Here is an 18311-nt window from a genome sequence, read left to right on the forward strand (position 1 = left end):
CACATTCATCTTGAACGAACTAATCAAGTGTTACGGTCATAAAACCGTTGTTTTGACTGTTTATAATATACCGTGCAAGCTACTTCTTTAGGTAATAAGGGTATATCAGGGTACACATCACAACTGTCCTGCAGACTGTCTTCATGGATGAGAGAGTGAGAGAGAGAGAGGGAGAGGGAGAGGGAGAGGGAGAGGGAGAGGGAGAGGGAGAGGGAGAGGGAGAGGGAGAGAGGGAGAGGGAGAGGGAGAGGGAGAGGGAGAGGGAGAGAGAGAGGGAGAGGGAGAGAGAGAGGGAGAGATGGAGAGAGAGTGCTTCCTTGCCCCTTCCACACACCCCGACGCATGTGGGCGACAGATCTGACATGTTGAACTTTTGAACTGCACACATCATCTGAGTTCATCAAGGTTTCCCTCCACCCCGTAAGTATAGAAGTGTGGGGGTGGGAGGGGAGAAGGGTGACCCTTACATGTCCTAGAAGGTCATTTCCATAATGAGGCCTTTGGTCCCCTGAAGACCCATGGCAATTAGGGATCCAAGGCTTTCCCATCCTGCCCTGCCCTGACACAGCAAACACACTCTATATGACCACCAGGTCCCCTCCGGCCTCTGGCCCCATACCTCTGTCTCCTTCATGCCCTTCTGTGGTGTTTTGCCTTTTAACTCACCCGTAATTGGCCCCCAGATGCATGAAAGATGTGGAGGGTAGTTTTTATTAGTTGCCAAGAGGGGATTATTGTGTTCTTTCACTCTGAGAACTCAAAGAGTCACACACGATTCATCTGGACGTTGGCAGTGACCTGGCAGACAGAGGCACAGATCCATGTATGCACATGTTGTGTTTGGGGAAGCATCAACTTTTTGATGATTGATAATATTATAGTGGGATGTGCACTCAAAATCGTAGGACAGCCATCACCGTAATAAAAATAATCTATTAATCTTAGGGACTGTATGTAATTCTAGGTCTTTAAATGTGTTCTGAGTTATGAAGGAAGAAATTAATGAACACAACCTGTGTCTTGTTTTCATTCTGTATATACAGTATGTAGCCTAAAACTGCTGCTTCTTAGCTTTTAATTGTTGATATATTTATGATTGGAAACGTAAGAGAACTAGAGAGTTTTCTTAAATCGTAGAATGAATTAAGAAACGTAAAAACGTCAGGCACTTTTACAGCTCTTTCCATATTACACCTCTGTTAGCTTGCCACAGAAGAATTCCCGCGACACAGAACACGAAAAACGTTTTAATAACCCTTAAAACACGTTGAAATGAATATTGAGTGCAATAATAAAAAACGATTTTTACTCACTTTTGCATTCCTCTATGCTTCATTGGCTATAGAAAAACAATTCCCCACAAACTTTTGTACCAGGTAAAAAGCTTTTTTATATACCAAAAGATCTATGTTTAATTAACATAATCCATATTGACCTTTGACAAAAGACCTTGCTAGCAACAAATCCTAAAATGAAAACGTATCTTGGAAATGTGTCCAAACGTGATGTCTTGGTCCGGACTCATTGCAAAGTTTCATATCAAATTGACGCTCTCTATGCGTTTTTTACACTACCCCTCTGATTTATAAACACACCGCCTGAATTTTGAGCTGCTAAACAGCTCTAATTCTTTCATTAACCTCTGACCTGCTCTCTGACCCAAACAGGTATAGGCAGTAAACAGCTTGTGGTGATTAAAGGGTCAATGTGAATAGCTTTAAGTAAATTAGTTAACCATTGTGAACTGAAAGACAAACTGGGCGTTTTCATATGTCAGTTCATATGTTTACTATTACTAATGTTTTCATTCGTTATTTTTTAATCAATAATGTGACGCAATACAATCTGTCCCTGCACCCTTGTCAACTTCATGTGCCAGGTACTTTGAAAGAAAAGAAAATCGGAAAAATCCACGGTAAACCGTTGTATTTTAAAATACCTTGTAATTTATATTATTCAGTCTAAATGGCTATCAGAAGAGGAAATGAAAAAAAGAAAAAATCTGGAAAATTTGCTTGGATTTAATCAGGCATAATCTTGGGTCTTATACCTCTGGTCCTGTTTGGGGTCTTTAACGTGGCATTAGTAAACAAAGATGGCGGACCGTAGAAAGGTTTTGTTGAAATATCACTGACTTAAAGCAATACTTTAAGATTGGGTTGTGGTTTCTTGACAAAAACCATACATTTCTGATCACACAAGTAAAGTAATATAGGGCTTGAAATGGCTGGATGGGCAGGATTTTCTGACGAGGAGTTACGAAGATTACAGCAAAAGGGTAAGCTGATTTGCTCTATGCGTTTAGCGAGACCAGCATTTTAACTACCTCAAAATCTTACAGTTTTCAGTAAGAAATAACAAATCAATGCATATGTGTAATAATGTCGATGTAATCAGTCATGTCAATGCCTGTGTGTTATTTTCTCAATAACTTTATCAGATCAGGTGGTGGTGTCTGCAGGTTTACTAGGCGGTCGCGGGAGGAGACCTACTCCAACTAATCGGAGTCGGCAGCAATTGCAACGAGAGAAAGCCCTTCAGTTTGCCGCAGAGCAAAAGAGTGGACCAATGCTGTCTGCACTACCACCGGAGCAGAAACTCGCCATGCCCCCACCACAACCTGTGAGACAACCTGTTGCTACCGTGAAGCCAGTTGAGGCACCGAGGGTGAAAGTAGAGACCGTGGTCGTGAATCATGACCCAGCGCCAGTAGAAGAAACGACACCGATTGCAATAGAATTGGAAAAACAGGAAGCGGAATCGTTAGTAAAAACAAAAAAGATTCTGACTTGCAGAACTGTTTAGAGACCCATAAAGTGTGTCAGACTTTTGTATTCATGATCCTTGTCTGTTTTTCCTTCTGTTATTTGTATAACAGGCGAGAAAAGACCCGTATGGAACAGCTGCAGGAGGACCAAAAGATGATGGAAGAGAAAAACAAGCGCAAGAAAGCTCTCCTCACCAAAACCATAGCTGAAAAGTAAGAACCTATCCCATAATTTCTCCATAACCCTTAACTAACCCCGTTCCGCGTTTCAGCTGTATCACAAGTGACAACTACACAATCAAAACTTGCATTTGGAGAGTTTTAAGCGCCTAACGACAAACATGTCCTGCCTTCAGGTCCAAGCAGACCCAGGCGGAGGCGGTGAAGCTGAAGAGGATCCAGAAGGAGTTACAGGCCCTGGATGACATGGTGTCTAACGACATCGGTATCCTGAGAGGGAGGATAGAGGAAGCTAGCTGGGATTACAATGCTGCAAGGTAAGCACCTTACAGTGAACATTCTCTCCTCGCTGTCACTCACAGCTGTGACTATATATGGTTTGATCACATTTCTCAAAATACCTGGAAACACTGCCCTCTACAGGAACTTAGAAAATCGTATTATCCCATGTAGACCAACCTCCCAACACACAGTGCAGTGCCACGCATTCTATTTCTGATCTCTAAAACAAAAAAAAGAACCCATCTACCTCTCTAAACCAGACAAAGCGATCTTAAACGGGTGATATGTGCTCTAGGAAGCGCTACGAGAAGGCCGAGACGGAGTACGTGGCGGCCAAGCTGGACCTCCACAGGAAGACGGAGGTGAAGGAACAGCTGACAGAGCACCTGTACGCCATCATCCAGCAGAACGAGCTGCGCAAGGCCAACAAGCTCGAGGAGCTGATGCAGCAGCTGCACCTCCAGACCACAGAAGAAGAAACAAAGGAGGAGGAGAAGAAGAAGGTGGAGGAAGTGGAGGAGAAAACTAATGGTAATACCGCAGAGGAGACGCTCCAGGAAGAAGGGGCTGTCGTGGACCAGTCTGTGCTGGATCAGGGCTCCATGGCAGGCACGCAGACTGAAGCTCAAGTGGAAGGCACCACGGTCCATAAAGACTGCCCCCCAGTGTCGGAACCAAAGGCGAGGGACCAGGACTGTAAAATGGCTGACGGTGCCCCCATGGGGCAGACGGAGGCTCCAGCATCAGCCTCCTGATGCTGGCAGGGTGGGGTGGTGGAGGGGTAGGGGAGGGCCACATCTATGAGAGCAGCTTGTCTACTAGCAGGATGGTCTGTAAAATGCATCTTTCCTGCCTCAACATACTCAACACTTAAAAACATTCAACTAGACACTACATTCTCCACAGCTGTCATATTTACAGTGTTCCTCTTGTGTGATTGGAACTGCAATTGTAATATTTTTATTTTATATAATGTAACCCCTTCCCCTGTCCCGCTAAACACTCTGTAATCATTTGGAAGGCGGTTGCGTTTGTATTTTGTTACTGCCTGTCTGTGTCGCTTGTTCTTATTGTGGCTGCTTCAAAAATCATCTGGCCTCCAGCACTTTGTCTCAACAACACTTGGCTTCACATCCAACTGTATGTGAATGTCGACTTCCCAAGCAAATGTTCAATTTAAAGAATCACCATTTAAGATTGTTTTGTCTTTGCAGTCAAACTGAGAGCAGTATCGTGTTAGCTCCCTTTTTAAAGTTATTTTCTAGAAAAGAAATGGATTATGGTCACGTCTATCGAAAACTCAAAATCCCTGATTTAGTTTTGTGTATGTACAAAGGTTCCACTTTGAAAGTTTGTATTTTTGTAACCTTGTGCTCAGGCAGTGAATTTAGTTTAAAGGCATGCATCTGGAATGTGCCTCCTAAATGGTAAGGTGATATCTCATAATGGATGCTATGCAAGGGAAGGGTTTCTCAGCATGTATTTCCACACCATTGTGGCCTTTTATAGAATAATATATTTTCTCGGTTATGTTATCGAACACTTTCAACTGTTGCATCCAACGTCTGTTTTTGTGTTTGAAATTGAGCTTTACCATCTTGTTTGTCAGGCTAGCAGATTGTACATTTTGTGTCTCTATGGTTTCAGTCAGATGCCAATTTTGTATTCAAATGGGTTTATATAATTGTATTTATATGTATGGGTATGTATCTGGGATCCATCACTGAGTTGTGTTTTTATGATATGAACAAGAATAAAATGGATCAATAGTCTGATCTAGACTGTATGCTGTCATTTTAATCGAATTAATTTAAAGCTACCTATGGAAACTGTAAATTTGTACTAATCTCTGTCTTTTTTTATGGCCTTTAATTGTAGTAATGTGTCCGAGTTAAACAAATTCCGTGAATCTTGTGGTTCGAGGAAGAATTTACGGAGAATAGTTTCGAACTCCCATTGCTTTTTTAAAGTCATTTTAAAGCGCAGTAAGTGTTCTGTAAACCGCTTTGAGATTTTACTACGCTTTGGTCACATCTGGTCGTCTGAACAAGAGACTATAAACTCTTTTAATTAGTTAGCGAGTAGTGAGTGACCAGTGAATACTCCCAGCACCTCGAAGGTCAAGGATTAAATAACTTTGATATCCCGATATCATGGCTTGTCTCAAACATATGCTTCTCAGTGCATTTAAAATTTCTCTTAGATCAAAATATGACATTCCTAATATCAAACGGTTTGCTCAACCTATCCGCGGTTTTGGTCAACCTAATCGTATCTGCAGCGAAATGATGCGGTGATTATGCGGAGGTCCATACAAGCTAAGGCTTTAACAACAAGAATTGGAAATGCATTTTCAATTCAGTTTTGTGGGGCCGTAGGCTCGACATCATAGGGCGGCGGATTTCCAAAGAAATGTGTGATTTATGTGGCGCTAGAATCCCCAGACAGGTCGAGAAAGGCCCTGTAACACGAGAGCCCGCGACTGAAAAAAACAGTGTGGTCAACTTTTACTCCAAATCTTCACCATATGGCTTGTCTGTTATTGAATCTTGACCTTGACTCTGCGTGTAGGCCTACCCGAAATAAAATGTATTAATTAGATCTGCATCCATCATTAATATGTTACTTCGTGTTTGAAAATGTTGATTTTCCGTGTCAAAGAAGACCATTACGTACATGACTGTAAGTATATTTACATATAGATATAGAAATATATTACACACTTTTTACCATAATTTCATGATCGGTCAACACGTAACCATAGGCCTACTACAAGTTAATTTGATCCCCACGTCCCAATTGTATAAAGTTCTATGAAATTCTATGAATTATGAAGGCTAATGGCGCCTTCAGTTTAATATTTAGAAAGACACTTTAAGCAGTAGCAGACTAATTTAAGTTCATTTTACAAAACGATAGGTTACTAAAAAGAATAAAAACTACACGGATCTATAAACTAGCCTATTTTATTTAGGCCTACAGCTGATTTACAGTTAGTTAAGAAATGTGAATGTAGCTAAGCCATTTAGAGGTATGTCTGTGATTAATGGGCTTGGTTTTTTCCCAAAATAAAAACTCGCACTTGAGACTAATGTGTTTTCTTATGTTGTTTATTCAGTAGTGCCTAATGCCTCGGTACCTTGGCCTTGGCTGAAGCATTTGCCCCAGACACGCTGCATGGTCTCGGACGGACTGCGTGCAGTGCTGTCCAATGACCCTTGGTGCTGATTGGGGTAGCGCATTGGCCCCTGTCCGCCTTTATTTCCCTAATTGAGAGTAAATGACCTGCTTGTTGACTCTCTACATCCTGTGCGGAAAACCATATGTTGCAGACACACTCCCTCAGCCATGATTGCGGCGACAAGGGAATTCTCATCGTCAGGACTGTTGAAGTGCTCATTAAAACAGTGGTGGGCAGAAACGCAAAATATGTCATGAGAAATGTATCATAAGAGCGCTTTGATATTATCGAGGAAACCCAGAGGGAGTTAACTTCTTTTTTTGTGAATGTTTTAAATGATCACATTCGTCCTACAGCCAACAGATAGCACACCACAAGCGTGTGTTTTTCTTGGTGCCTCATCATTCGTGATTCTAATTTTTAATGTCAGTCACATCCTAGGTTATGAAAATCAAGTTGAATTAAGGTTATAAACATATGCGATAGTTTGGCCATTGTTTCAGCGCTCAACACGAAGGGAAGCACTAATTGCAAACTGCCTGTGGTGTTCCGACATAAAAAAGCAATCTGCTCTTGATTAAACAACACGTCGAGTTTACAAAGCATTGCGCGTGTGAAATTAATTCACCCGCGCTGATTCTGATTAGAAAGCCAACCACTGATGTTGCCATTTTCTGTAAGCAGTGGCTTACATCTCGTAAAAATCCTGGAAAATACATTTAGATTTATGCGTTTTTTTTCTGTGGTACACATTTAAAATAGTATTCTGATTGCACGTTTATATGTTTACTTACAAATGTAAAACGTTTTAATTATGAAATCAGTCACGAAGCTCCCTAAAATAAAGCGTATGATGTAAATAAAAATAAAATGCTTGATGGCTTTATCCACGCAACAGTGCCTTTTTGTGTAGTATGAAGTATTTAACAATTGATTTAGGTGGATACTTTCTTTGTTATCTGGTGCACTTTATGTTAAATGCAATGCGAAACAGGCCTTAGTTCAGAAATAATCACTAAAGGAACGGTGTTCACAATTGTGTCACAATTTTATGTCTTCAAGTTCGAATACTGCAAGTTCAGAGAATGGAACATTACTGAATTGCAAGGTAGAGCCTGGGGTCCAGACTGCTTCATTTCGGTCGGAAGTAAACTTATATCTCCATGTTTATGTGTACATTTGGCTCATATCAAACCGGTTCCTATATGGCATTTTCTTATTTAAGCTAATTAACCTTTTTTGTCTAAACAGGAACCGTTAACGAGGTTTAAAAACGGTGACGTTAATGACCTGCCGTTACACACCTATGTACCCAACATAATACTTTATGCGCCTACTAAATATTGGATTTTATGATAAAGTGGTCAAAATCTGCGCACTTAAAGATGCACAGAATATGAGGTCGATTACCTATAAGGATGAAGCTTCATGATTTTAAAGCAAATTGTAGCCTGATTGATCGTTGGACTATAGGCTGTCTTATACGCGAAATATAACCTTTATAGTCTACAGTATTTTGGTTGGTCTAAACATCCGAATCAGTCAAGTATGCTCACCCTAACCCTTAAATATCCAATTAAAACTACAGGAATCTAACATGTTAATGTGACATTTTATTACCAATCAAAACATGTACATTGTCACATGATGAAATGTTTGATTTTAGGTGCTTTTCCTTTTTCAATACTGAAACGCATTGCTGTTCCCTCGGCGCCGTCTCTAACCCAAAAGGTCAGGTCAAACGCAGGATGGCACTCTCCTATACGGAATTATTTTGACGTTTCCATTCGATACGGCTCATGCTAGCAATACGAGCAAATAGGTCCACTTTCTGGTGGAATTCTTTAACGCGGAGTGAAATGAGAATAAAGCTTTTAGAAGACGTTAGGCTGAGACTATTTTGGAGGCTTTCTGCGCTGGCACCACACTGGACTCGTAGGCAGGAAAAAAGAATATGGAGGGAAAACTAATGATGAAAAAGTCTACTCTATCCCTGCGCCTTCATTAAATACATGGAAAGAACGAGAGCACCACATCTGGATTCAATCCGCGTCCCTTTGATGGCATCAAGTGTTCCTTTCCCAGATCAGGGGCTGAAAGCTACGGGATGTCTATGGCAGCTTGGAGCCTGAAGTCTACTCTTGCCATCTGAACACATGGACCCCCCCCCTCTCCTCCTCCTCCTCCTCTCTCCATTTCTTCATTCCTCTATCCCACCCCCTGCTTATCTCCCCTGTCAAGACCTTCGGTAAATTGAACTCGGATTCCAAACAGAATTCACCTAACGCGAGTTCTAACGTAAATATGTGTTTCGCCAGCATCTGATTAAGGCCTATCACAATTAACTGCTGTAACCTTTTGTTTTATTCAAACGAGAAACACTTTGTATCGTTGATTTACTAACCAGACTTTGATGACTGTTTTCCAAGGGAATGTGTGAATAATAGTAATTATACATGAAATATACGGGCTCTCCAAACTTGAAAGGGGCAATGTAGTTAAAAGGCCTCCGTCTGCCTATAGCTCTCTTTCTCAGCGTTTCCCAAGATCTGAATAAATGTGAAACTGAATCCCAGTAACAGATTTGGTTAGCAATTCGAATACGCGGATATTTGGAATCCACCCACAGGCTATCATCAAGCCGGGTGATAATGACCCCCCCCCCCCCCCCTACACACACACACACAAACGCTATCATCTTCGCTAAAACTCTTAGCGAGGGGGGTGGTGGGGCAGTTCGCAAAGACGGGAGCGCGGGGGCCTGTGAAACGTCAGACACGGCATAAAGGCATCGCCACGTAATTAGGGACTCCTATTAGAGACCATCCACCATTCCAGGGGCTCACACGTTTCATATTCTCCCCGGTTGTTGCAGGCATCCGCAGCGTGCCAGCGTGCGACTGGTTTGAAGTAGCCTACTACAGAGCGAGAGGGAAAAAGAAAGAGAGAGAGAAAGAGCATGAGAGAGAGGGAGAAAAAAGAGAGAGAGAGGTTGAGGTAGAGAGAGAGAGAACGGCCAGCCTCCCCGCGCCTAGCTGAGCTGAGCCGAGCCAGCTTCACGCACATAGGAGCGCATCTGTTTGGGATCAGCAGTTTCTGCTAAGCTCAGTCAGTTGTAACCGAGAGTCAACAGGAGAGGGAAGTGGGAGAGAAGTTTTTGTGTGGACTTTTTGAGTTCCCAGACACGGAACGCATTTGTTTTGTGACCAATTTGTTGTTTACGCGCCCGAATGGACGGACGGGATGGTTTTTCTGTGATCGGGAAAAACAGATGAACAGAAAAGCTTTTTTTCTCCGCCTCTCAAAGTAATTTGAATGCTATTGAGGCTGGATGTAAGCAAACGTCGTTTTGCTTGGAAAACTTAAGGTCTACCCTGCTGGCTTGGAGGCGCTGTTTGTGCGTTCTGTATTCGAGGATCTATTTGGCTCGCTTATTGTAATTGCTCAGTTTTTCACTACTGAATCACATTTGCGTCATGACTTCTAGCTATGCACATGTAATGGACAGGCAAGCAACGATATCAAACCGCCTGGAGAGCCCGATTACTTCTAATCTGGAAAACCTGCAAGCAAAAAAGAACTTCTCGGTCAGCCACTTGTTGGATCTGGAAGAGGCCGGGGAAATGGTTGGGACCCAAGCGGACGAGAGTGTTGGCGAGGCGGGGAGGAGTATGCTGGAGTCCCCGGGACTGACCAGCGGGAGCGACACCACTCAGCAGGAGAGTAAGTGAGAAGTGCATCCCTTAAGGACAGTTTGCTATGGACACAGACATTTAAGTGGCGATTACCACATATCATTTGGTTATCAAACTTATATATAAATGTGGATTTGTAGAGAAACTATGGGCAGAGTGAGATATGAGTGTTTTGATGAGCCGCTTAATCTGAGAGGGCATCTTCGTAGGGTTAAGTACTGCTCTGAATTATGGTCACAATGACAGATTGACCACAATGCATTTATTTTCATTTAGAAGGCCTCTTGGCCAGTCCTCCTGTGTAGATACCTGGTCTGTTGAAACGCTCACGCATGGACTGAATCGTGATGGGGGTAATTAATCATCTCTGACGGCTACTTTAAAAAGGCCATTAATTTAACATTAGGACTTTGATGTCAACGAGGTATGGCGACGTTGGTCGATATGGTCAGTAAAATACACGTCAGGCTTTACAAAGATAAATCAAAACACGACCATTGAGACATCCACAATTGTTGAGATGGATTCCGTGGGTCAGCCTGCAACGTGGTTTGTCTAGAACTCCTTAAAAAGTGGGAAATCGTCGACTCGAGTGAACTTGGATACGCCCCAGTAAAAGCAATAGAACATTGCTTTCCCACTCGCGGCCCTGCCGTTGAGAGAGTAAATAAACGCGTCAGTCTCGAGCGATACGCTCTCATATTCAAAGTCATTTGGAGAGGCTGACAGAAACGTTAGGGTTTAATGACTGTTATTGTTATTTTACTGGTAAATCGGACCGGTGTGAGAAATATGCAGGAGGAAGTCCCGAGCTTACATCGATAATTCACAGTTATTTCGCTTGTCAAACAATTTCAGAATATTTACACCTAATCATTTGTCATAATTAAATGTGTTAGCCGGTCACAGGTCTAACAATTATGAGATCATATTACATAATGCCATTCGGGTTCTTTTGTTAAGAATAGTCTGAATTGATTTGTAAGCATAGTTAATCATTTGGATGTTTAGTCTTGGTTTTGTAAACACATAAACACACAGTTTTAGTCATTGTTAGACTGTTGTTTCTCAAAGAATATTTGATTGGACAAGACTATAAATCTTGTAAATTATCGTCAAGTAGGCCTGAACTTTCTAAAACATAATTCAGATTTTTCTGATTACTATGTCAGATTAATTTTTTTAATTAAAGTTCTTCAGATTTCTAAATATGTACATAAGAAATGGATTATGTAACTTCTATCTGAACGTTTTTAGATGCAGTCTACCACATTTTTGATTAAACATTTCTATAGACTATTGCAACGTGAGAGTGACTTCTAAGAACTAAGCAAATCAGAATTATTTTGGCAACCTTTATGTGCTGTATATATTTCTTACTAACTATATTATTTCATACGAAACTGATTTAATCCAAATGCAGAATCTTCGATTAGCACATTTGTGACAGATTTATTGCCGTTAATAGAGTTATAATGAATAATCTGTATAGTTGTCTTGTCTGACGGCCTGTCTTCACATGCAGGCCAGACAGACCAAAACTCAGAGAATTATAGTACTAGTCTCATCAGTGTTTAGGAACAAATTTAACTAAAATTAACTAACTGACAAAACACTTTTCACGCGTATTCTGTAATATTTGAATTTACGTTCAAATTGCCTGTTTCCAATTATTGTGCTTATAAGCGTCAATGTGGCTGTCCGGCTATGTTGATTATTTTCGACTTGCTGATAGTAGGCCTAACTATGAAAAGGGTCATCATTTTACTTAAACAAATAGTTCAACCGTGGAGTATAGCTGGTGCTTAAGATACATGCTTCTTGTGAGATGATTGAACACATCAGTTAAAATGTAATTCATAACGTGTTCGATCGAGATTACTGTTCGATCGAGATTACTTTTAAAACCTGGCAAAACAGAATAGACTTGACAGGCGCATGAGACAACGCAGTCATACAAAGATTGAGGAATGTCGGTCCAACATTTATTGATAATTAATACAGCATAAAAATAGTTGTCTAGACAGGAGGAGGTAACGTATACTGTGGATTTATTGTTGGTCTTATAGTCAACGGTACGTTTCAGACGTTTTGGCACAGTCAAATTGTAGGCCTGCATAGTTCGTTAATTAGATTTTGTAAACAGCTTATATTTTACTGCAATTGTATCTTTTTCTTTTTTTACCGAGGAAGATCGGCATGACCTGAAAAAAATCATGTAAAAACAAAACATACAAAATTAAAATTAGGAGCCATTTTGGATTAGTTACTGCATTTGTTCGAACGTCGTCCTGGAAAGTTCAGAGGTTTCGATGTAAACGTGTTTCTTATAAACATGCCCAGTCAATGCGGTGACTTTATTGATATGCTAAAGTATTCGACTTCCTCTTGATTACACGAAACATATTACGTTTGTGGACTTGGCCTAGTCGAGTTTGGAAGTTTTTAAGAAATCGAGAAAACTACCCGCAACTGGAATTCTTTCTTTGTGTTTATACTTTACTGGCAACTGTGGTCCACAGTTGGAGAGAGGGGTATCCTCTGAGACAGGGCAGATACCAGGAGTAAGGATAATAAAGAGAGGTGGTGACTGAGAGAAGAGGGCCTCTCTCAACATGGTGACAACAAACAGCCCCAATGGTGACACAGGGGAGATGAAAACAGAGAGCGTTGGATACACTCGATGACAGGGCAGTCTTGGCTTGAGAGAGAGATGTGTGTGGAGAGATGTGTGTGTGCCTTGTTGTTTGTGAGTGAGTGTGTGCGTGCGTGTGTTAGCGTGTGCACATCGCCCTGTTTTCTTCGGACGAGGCTCTGACACGCGTTCTGTGGCCTTGCAGACGAGCAGCTGAACGCGGAGGAGAAGAAGAAGCGGAAACAGAGGAGGAACAGGACCACGTTCAACAGCAGCCAGCTGCAGGCTCTGGAGAGGGTGTTCGAGAGGACGCACTACCCCGACGCCTTCGTCAGGGAGGACCTGGCGCGCAGGGTCAACCTCACCGAGGCCCGGGTGCAGGTACGCTCTTCCTCCTCTGAGACCCTCCCTGCCCCCCACCCCCCCATGGCATTACCACGTCCCATCTCTAGATCCACGGGGGATTCTAATCAACCCACAGAATGTCCTGTTGAGTCTATAGAATGCCCTATAGAAATCACGACTCTTCCGTATCCATGAAATGCCGTGCAGGATCTAGGAGAGGGTCAAATGTGTCCAAATCACCTGGTTTTCTCAAGCTGAACTGCGTTATATTGGTGTGCAGAAGCTTTCTGGGTAGAGCGTGCGTGCAAGCGAGAGTGCTTTCACTCTTTTTGCATTCTTTTCAGAGTTTGAGAACATGGATTTGCGGTCACTGTCTATAACTCTGGATTATTTGAATATATTTGATAAAAGGCAGAGGAGAAACAGAGGGGGAGTGAGTTGCAAGAAAGAAATGAAAAGAAAGAGAATGAGAGGAAGAGAAATAGATGGAGAGACAAAGAGAGAGAGAAGGAGAGAGAGAGAGGGGGAGGGAGGGAGAGAGAGGCATAAAGAGAGCGCACATCTGTGATTAATGTGTAGCAGAGAGTGATGCAGAAATCCTTTGATAAAAGAGACTTTGGGCTCATTCCTGAGGTGCTGCGTAATCGGACACTGGGCCTCTCAGAGCCCCTCCGCTTCCACTGCGTTTAATAACGGATTTGATTTCACAGCGAGGAATAACATTAGCACCTCCAGACAGGGTCCTCCTCTGTTTAGAGAAGCAGGAGGATGAGGGGCAGTTACAGATGTGTGGTTTGTGTGTGTTGGTGATTGGGGCTGCATCTGCCCTCAGAGAGAGACAGGAGACAGGCTGGTTGAATGGATAGTATATACTAATTGTCCTCGATTGCAGAGAGGTCAAAAAAAATAATTGTAGCCTAAATTAACTCACACACTCAATCTTCTTGGTTCTTAAGTAATCGAAACCATTTAGGAGCAACGCAAACTTTAAGGATATGGAAGTGATAGCTGTGGTGAAGTGATTGCACGGTGACGATAACCCTCCGTGTCCGCCGTTCTGTTCCGTCCCCAGGTGTGGTTCCAGAACAGGAGGGCAAAGTTTCGCAGGAACGAACGTGCCATGCTGGCTAGCAAGAACGCTTCTCTCCTCAAGTCGTACTCCGGCGACGTCACGGCTGTGGAGCAGCCCATCGTCCCGCGCCCTGCGCCGCGCCCAAACGACTACCTTTCCTGGGGCAGCGCTGCTCCTTACAGGTAGCCCCCCCATTGCCCCCCCCCCCTCCCCTCCGTCCGACCATCCGCCCCCTCCTTGCCCCCCGGCTCAACCCTCCTTGTCTCACCCGCCCCCTTAAAACACCCAACACAACCGCTCTCCATGCCCCCCCCCCCCCCAGCTCCCTTTCATCATGCTATGCTGGCTCCTAGTCTTGCTTCCCCCCCCCCCCCGTTAACCTCACCCCTCCTAACCTCTACCCCCAATCCTCTCCCATATGCTCCACCTCCCCACGGCCAACCAGGCTGGCCCTGTGTTATTGTTTCATTTCCTCCACTAACATCTGTCCATCTCTGTCCTACCTGTGCATACCTCTTCATATTTACCCTTCAGATCCTCCAGGATAGCACCTGGATCGAATGAAACTGTCACTGCGCTTGACCTTCGCTTCCATAAACAATAGCAAAGAGTTGATCTGAAGTTTGGTTCAAAGCGACGCTGGAAAAGTATGGGCCTTGTTTGTTTCTATTTCAGCGGTTAGGCTTGCCGGTTGCCATTCAGGTCGTAAATTCCTCTCTCTATCCTTACGTGTTTTACAACAGTTTGTAACCGACTTCTCTAAAAGCAGTCTTCTGCATGCTGCATGCAGACTTCTCATGCATTTGCACGAGCAGTCAGAACCACGAAACAAACATCCCAAGGAAAGCGCATGTGTCGAACTAAACTCACCATCTCTCAGAGCGCTGTGCTTCCCCCCGTCCCTCCTGTGTGCGGGAGCATGAGGGCGGGCCCAGATCCGATGACCTCTCCTGACGAGGTGATAATCTGAAAACAAACCGTATCAAATCCCTGGGTCGACCTCTGTGATCTTCTCTGCTATGCAACACCAAATAACGAGCGTAAGAGAGTCGCTGGCGCTCCAATGGGCAGGATTTTTTGTGACTCTGGTTACATTGGTTATGATTTACAGTAATCCTCCCGTATGAACCTCAGGATAAAATGTCTGACCTTGTCACATGGGCCAATAGCTCCTGTGAACTTCAGTGGCCAAGGCTCTGGCAGGGCTGTTAGCCTAGCCTTAGCCTAGCCTAGCACAGACAGCATTACCTGAATAGAATTAATGCAACTGAACAGACCTGGGTCAGTTACATTGAATTGAATGCAAGTATTCGAAAGCAGTATTTGATTCGGCTCACAGTCGGCCTGTACGGGACTGACTTTTTGGTTTCACGGCACTGGGTGGTATAAAACAAGTGTACCCAAAGTAGTTGAAGGAGTGTTTGGCGGAATAAGAATTGACCCAGGTCTGCATTTGAAACACACTAATGTGGTGCTAATACATACATCGCCATTTATATATTCTTAAGCTGGTACCCAATGCCGGAGGGAGGGCCAATCCGAGTGCCACAGAAAATACTGCCCTCAGAAAGCAAGTACTCTTTCTACTTTTTCTACATGTGGTTCCTTTTTTTTCTTTTTTCTTTTTTTGGTAACAAGTGTCTTAATACTTGAGTACGATTTCACGACCGTAAATTAATGTATGCTTTTATCATCTTTTTTTTTGGGGGGGGGGGGGGGGGGGGTTGGGGGAGATTTTAGTGTGACACGACTGGAATGACGGTCAGAACGGTTGATCTGACATGCCTGTGTACCCTTCTCTCCCTCAGTGCCATGGCAACCTACCCTCCCACATGTTCCAACACCAATACCTCCCAGGGAATGAACATGGCCAACAGCATCGCCAACCTGAGGCTTAAAGCCAAGGAGTACAGCTTAAACCAGGTGCCCACGGTCAACTGAGGGGGGAGAGAGGCGGGGGAGAGAGAGAGAGAGAGAGCGGGGGAGGGAGACTGCAGTGGTGGGGCTGAGATGGGAGAGGGGCTCTCTCTCTCTAACGTACAACATCCCCCCTCCCCCTCCTCCTCCCCTCTGTGACTTCCTGGGGATGATCAACATCCGATTTCCCCGCCACGGAATTTGAGCTTGACGTCTCACTGGTCCTGAACTCCACCTCTCTCTCTCTCGACGAACGTGCTTCCTATACGCAAACCTGTAGCACCCGACGGATACAGAGAAGCAAGACCTCCCCCCCGGGGTCTCCTCCCCCCCGGGGTCTCCTCCCCCCCGGGGTCTCCTCCCCCCCTGAGCACCGCTGATCACTGTACTGACGAGAAAGACACGGAGACGGGGACATTTTAGCCGGCTAGATGAGTAGTGTTGCCTTTTTCGATTTTCGGTACGGACTCGATGGAGGGCTAGCTTCCAAAACATTCCACGGAGAGGCGTCCTCCGATCTTGACTCTCTGTGTTTGCCCACCGTGCCCCAGTTCAGCGTGCTCAAGACCCCCCTGTGAGGACTACTGGGGACTCAATAGCTTCTCTGGGCCACGCTCTGGATAGGATTATAACACCAGACAGGGACCACCAACTCTCCAATCGACAATGAAGATATGGACGTTCTATTCAGTGTTAGTTGGAGTGTTGAAACCTATGAATCCTTGCAACAAAGACCCATATTTGATTAACACTATTTAGGTGGATCAACGTATTATAAATAGACTGGTTTTGGTATTATTCGCAAAGTATTATGTCTTTATTGATGTTTTGGGATGTTACAGTATAAAGATGATTACAATATATAAAATAAAAAATGCTGAAAAGAGACAGCAAACACACATGGCTCCTGGTTGCAAGGGTTCATCCATACATTTGTAGTAATTTTGTTTTCACATTTTTCTTTCCATTTTATACCACTGACAAGCAAACATTTTCAACGCATTTTGATTCATGTAATGGTCTGAACCTGAGACCATAGACTATCTTCATTTCCTATAATATCCTTTATTTGTAACAGAAAACCTTGTATATTAATAAAATGCATTTCAAGCAATGCAGTCCCTCTGTGTTCGGTTGCTAGGGTGAACAGAGATCTGTCCATAGCAACAAAGAAGATTGCATCTGCTAGACCTAGTAGGGGTAAGCCCATATTTCTGACTGACTTTCAAATATGAACACATTTAAAATATTGTTGGAAATTGAAGCGCTAAGTCCAAATTCCATCAACATATTTATTTGATGAAAATAGGACTTTATATTATGACCCTACTAAATGACAACTTTGTCATGACAAATAGTCAGTCGTAGCTGAAGCCAGTAACTGGACCAAATACCCATAACTGAACCAACCCTTTATCTGATTATTCCATTTCGAAGCTGGATTTTTCTTTTTCAAGAACGATAAAAAGGTAACTTTATAAAGGGGACCGTTTGGAAGGTTCACAAGTACCATAAAAAGAGTGATTTACAACTTGAGGACAGCTTCTCCTTTGGAGGAAGCAACTGAGGAAACCTCAGGCAGTTCTTACTCTTAGTTTTTCTGCTGATTACCACAAACTAAACTTAAAAATACGTTATTTATGTGCAGGGAAATCCTCTTGCTATTACCAAGGGCCCCAGAGGCCTTGTAGAGCACAAGGCTGTCACTGGAGGTGTTTCGGTTCTGGCCCTTCATAACCTGTCGTAAACAAACATCCATCGGCCAGAACTGACATAGTGCTCCCTGCTAAGAGCTTTCGGTGTTCAGCAGCCTTCGACAACATCTTCTCCCGCTCCATTTCCGAAGGCTTGTTACGACTGTGAGTGAGCGGTTGTTTGGCGAGTGCAGCGGGGCGGTGCTGGTCAGCGGTGGATGTTGGTTCTACGGGCGCCCTAGGGGGCAGTTCCAGGGTTGTGTTTGGTATGTACGTCCAGTTCATTCCTCTCCAGCCAGGCCCCCCCATCTCACCTTTCACGGGCAGCGCTGGCTGACCTGAAGTGATACCAGATGTTCAGCCCCTTTGACCCCCCGCCCTGCGCCCTCCGCCCACCCCCCATCCCCTCCCTCGTACCCCTCGCCCTCCGCATCCCTCGCCCCAGGCCCCGGCCACTCCATCAGGGCTGCCATAGTCCCCTCGGACGCCCGTCTCTCTCCGCCCACTCTCCTGACATACAAGCACCACCCCCCCCTCCCCTCC

At 43.8% G+C, this 18311-nt stretch overlaps 2 protein-coding genes across 4 annotated transcripts; both read left to right on the forward strand.

The window, feature by feature from the left end:
• Window positions 1-2072: 2072 nt before the first annotated feature.
• On the forward strand, window positions 2073-4442 carry gorab (golgin, rab6-interacting). Of its 2 annotated transcripts, none has more exons than XM_047052052.1 (5): window positions 2073-2278; window positions 2441-2762; window positions 2879-2980; window positions 3124-3264; window positions 3525-4442. In XM_047052052.1, the coding sequence occupies exons 1-5, from the start codon at window positions 2224-2226 to the stop codon at window positions 3982-3984; spliced, it is 1080 nt and encodes a 359-aa protein (XP_046908008.1). In that variant the 5' UTR covers window positions 2073-2223; the 3' UTR covers window positions 3985-4442. The 2 variants fall into 2 exon arrangements, with proteins under 2 accessions (XP_046908008.1, XP_046908009.1); XM_047052053.1 differs by having other exon boundaries at window positions 2446-2762.
• A 4807-nt stretch (window positions 4443-9249) lies between these two features.
• On the forward strand, window positions 9250-17188 carry prrx1b (paired related homeobox 1b). Of its 2 annotated transcripts, XM_047052064.1 has the most exons (5): window positions 9250-10133; window positions 12946-13121; window positions 14158-14339; window positions 15666-15727; window positions 15966-16105. In XM_047052064.1, exons 1-5 carry the CDS (start codon window positions 9887-9889, stop codon window positions 16019-16021), a joined length of 723 nt encoding a protein of 240 aa, XP_046908020.1. In that variant the 5' UTR covers window positions 9250-9886; the 3' UTR covers window positions 16022-16105. The 2 variants fall into 2 exon arrangements, with proteins under 2 accessions (XP_046908020.1, XP_046908019.1); XM_047052063.1 differs by lacking the exon at window positions 15666-15727 and having other exon boundaries at window positions 9252-10133; window positions 15966-17188.
• Window positions 17189-18311: the final 1123 nt, after the last annotated feature.

The sequence above is a fragment of the Hypomesus transpacificus genome, unplaced genomic scaffold, assembly GCF_021917145.1.
Source record: "Hypomesus transpacificus isolate Combined female unplaced genomic scaffold, fHypTra1 scaffold_195, whole genome shotgun sequence".
In the NCBI taxonomy this organism is placed as follows: domain Eukaryota; kingdom Metazoa; phylum Chordata; class Actinopteri; order Osmeriformes; family Osmeridae; genus Hypomesus; species Hypomesus transpacificus.

Bases quoted from the DNA above. Each gene is read 5' to 3' on its own strand.
- gorab (XM_047052052.1), top strand. From the start codon at position 2,224: ATGGCTGGATGGGCAGGATTTTCTGACGAGGAGTTACGAAGATTACAG. The intron at 2,763-2,878 runs GTTAGTAAAAAC...TTTGTATAACAG, and splicing joins GAAAAACAGGAAGCGGAATC to GCGAGAAAAGACCCGTATGG. The intron at 3,265-3,524 runs GTAAGCACCTTA...TATGTGCTCTAG, and splicing joins TGGGATTACAATGCTGCAAG to GAAGCGCTACGAGAAGGCCG.
- prrx1b (XM_047052063.1), top strand. From the start codon at position 9,887: ATGACTTCTAGCTATGCACATGTAATGGACAGGCAAGCAACGATATCA. The intron at 10,134-12,945 runs GTAAGTGAGAAG...GTGGCCTTGCAG, and splicing joins CGACACCACTCAGCAGGAGA to ACGAGCAGCTGAACGCGGAG. The intron at 13,122-14,157 runs GTACGCTCTTCC...TTCCGTCCCCAG, and splicing joins TCACCGAGGCCCGGGTGCAG to GTGTGGTTCCAGAACAGGAG.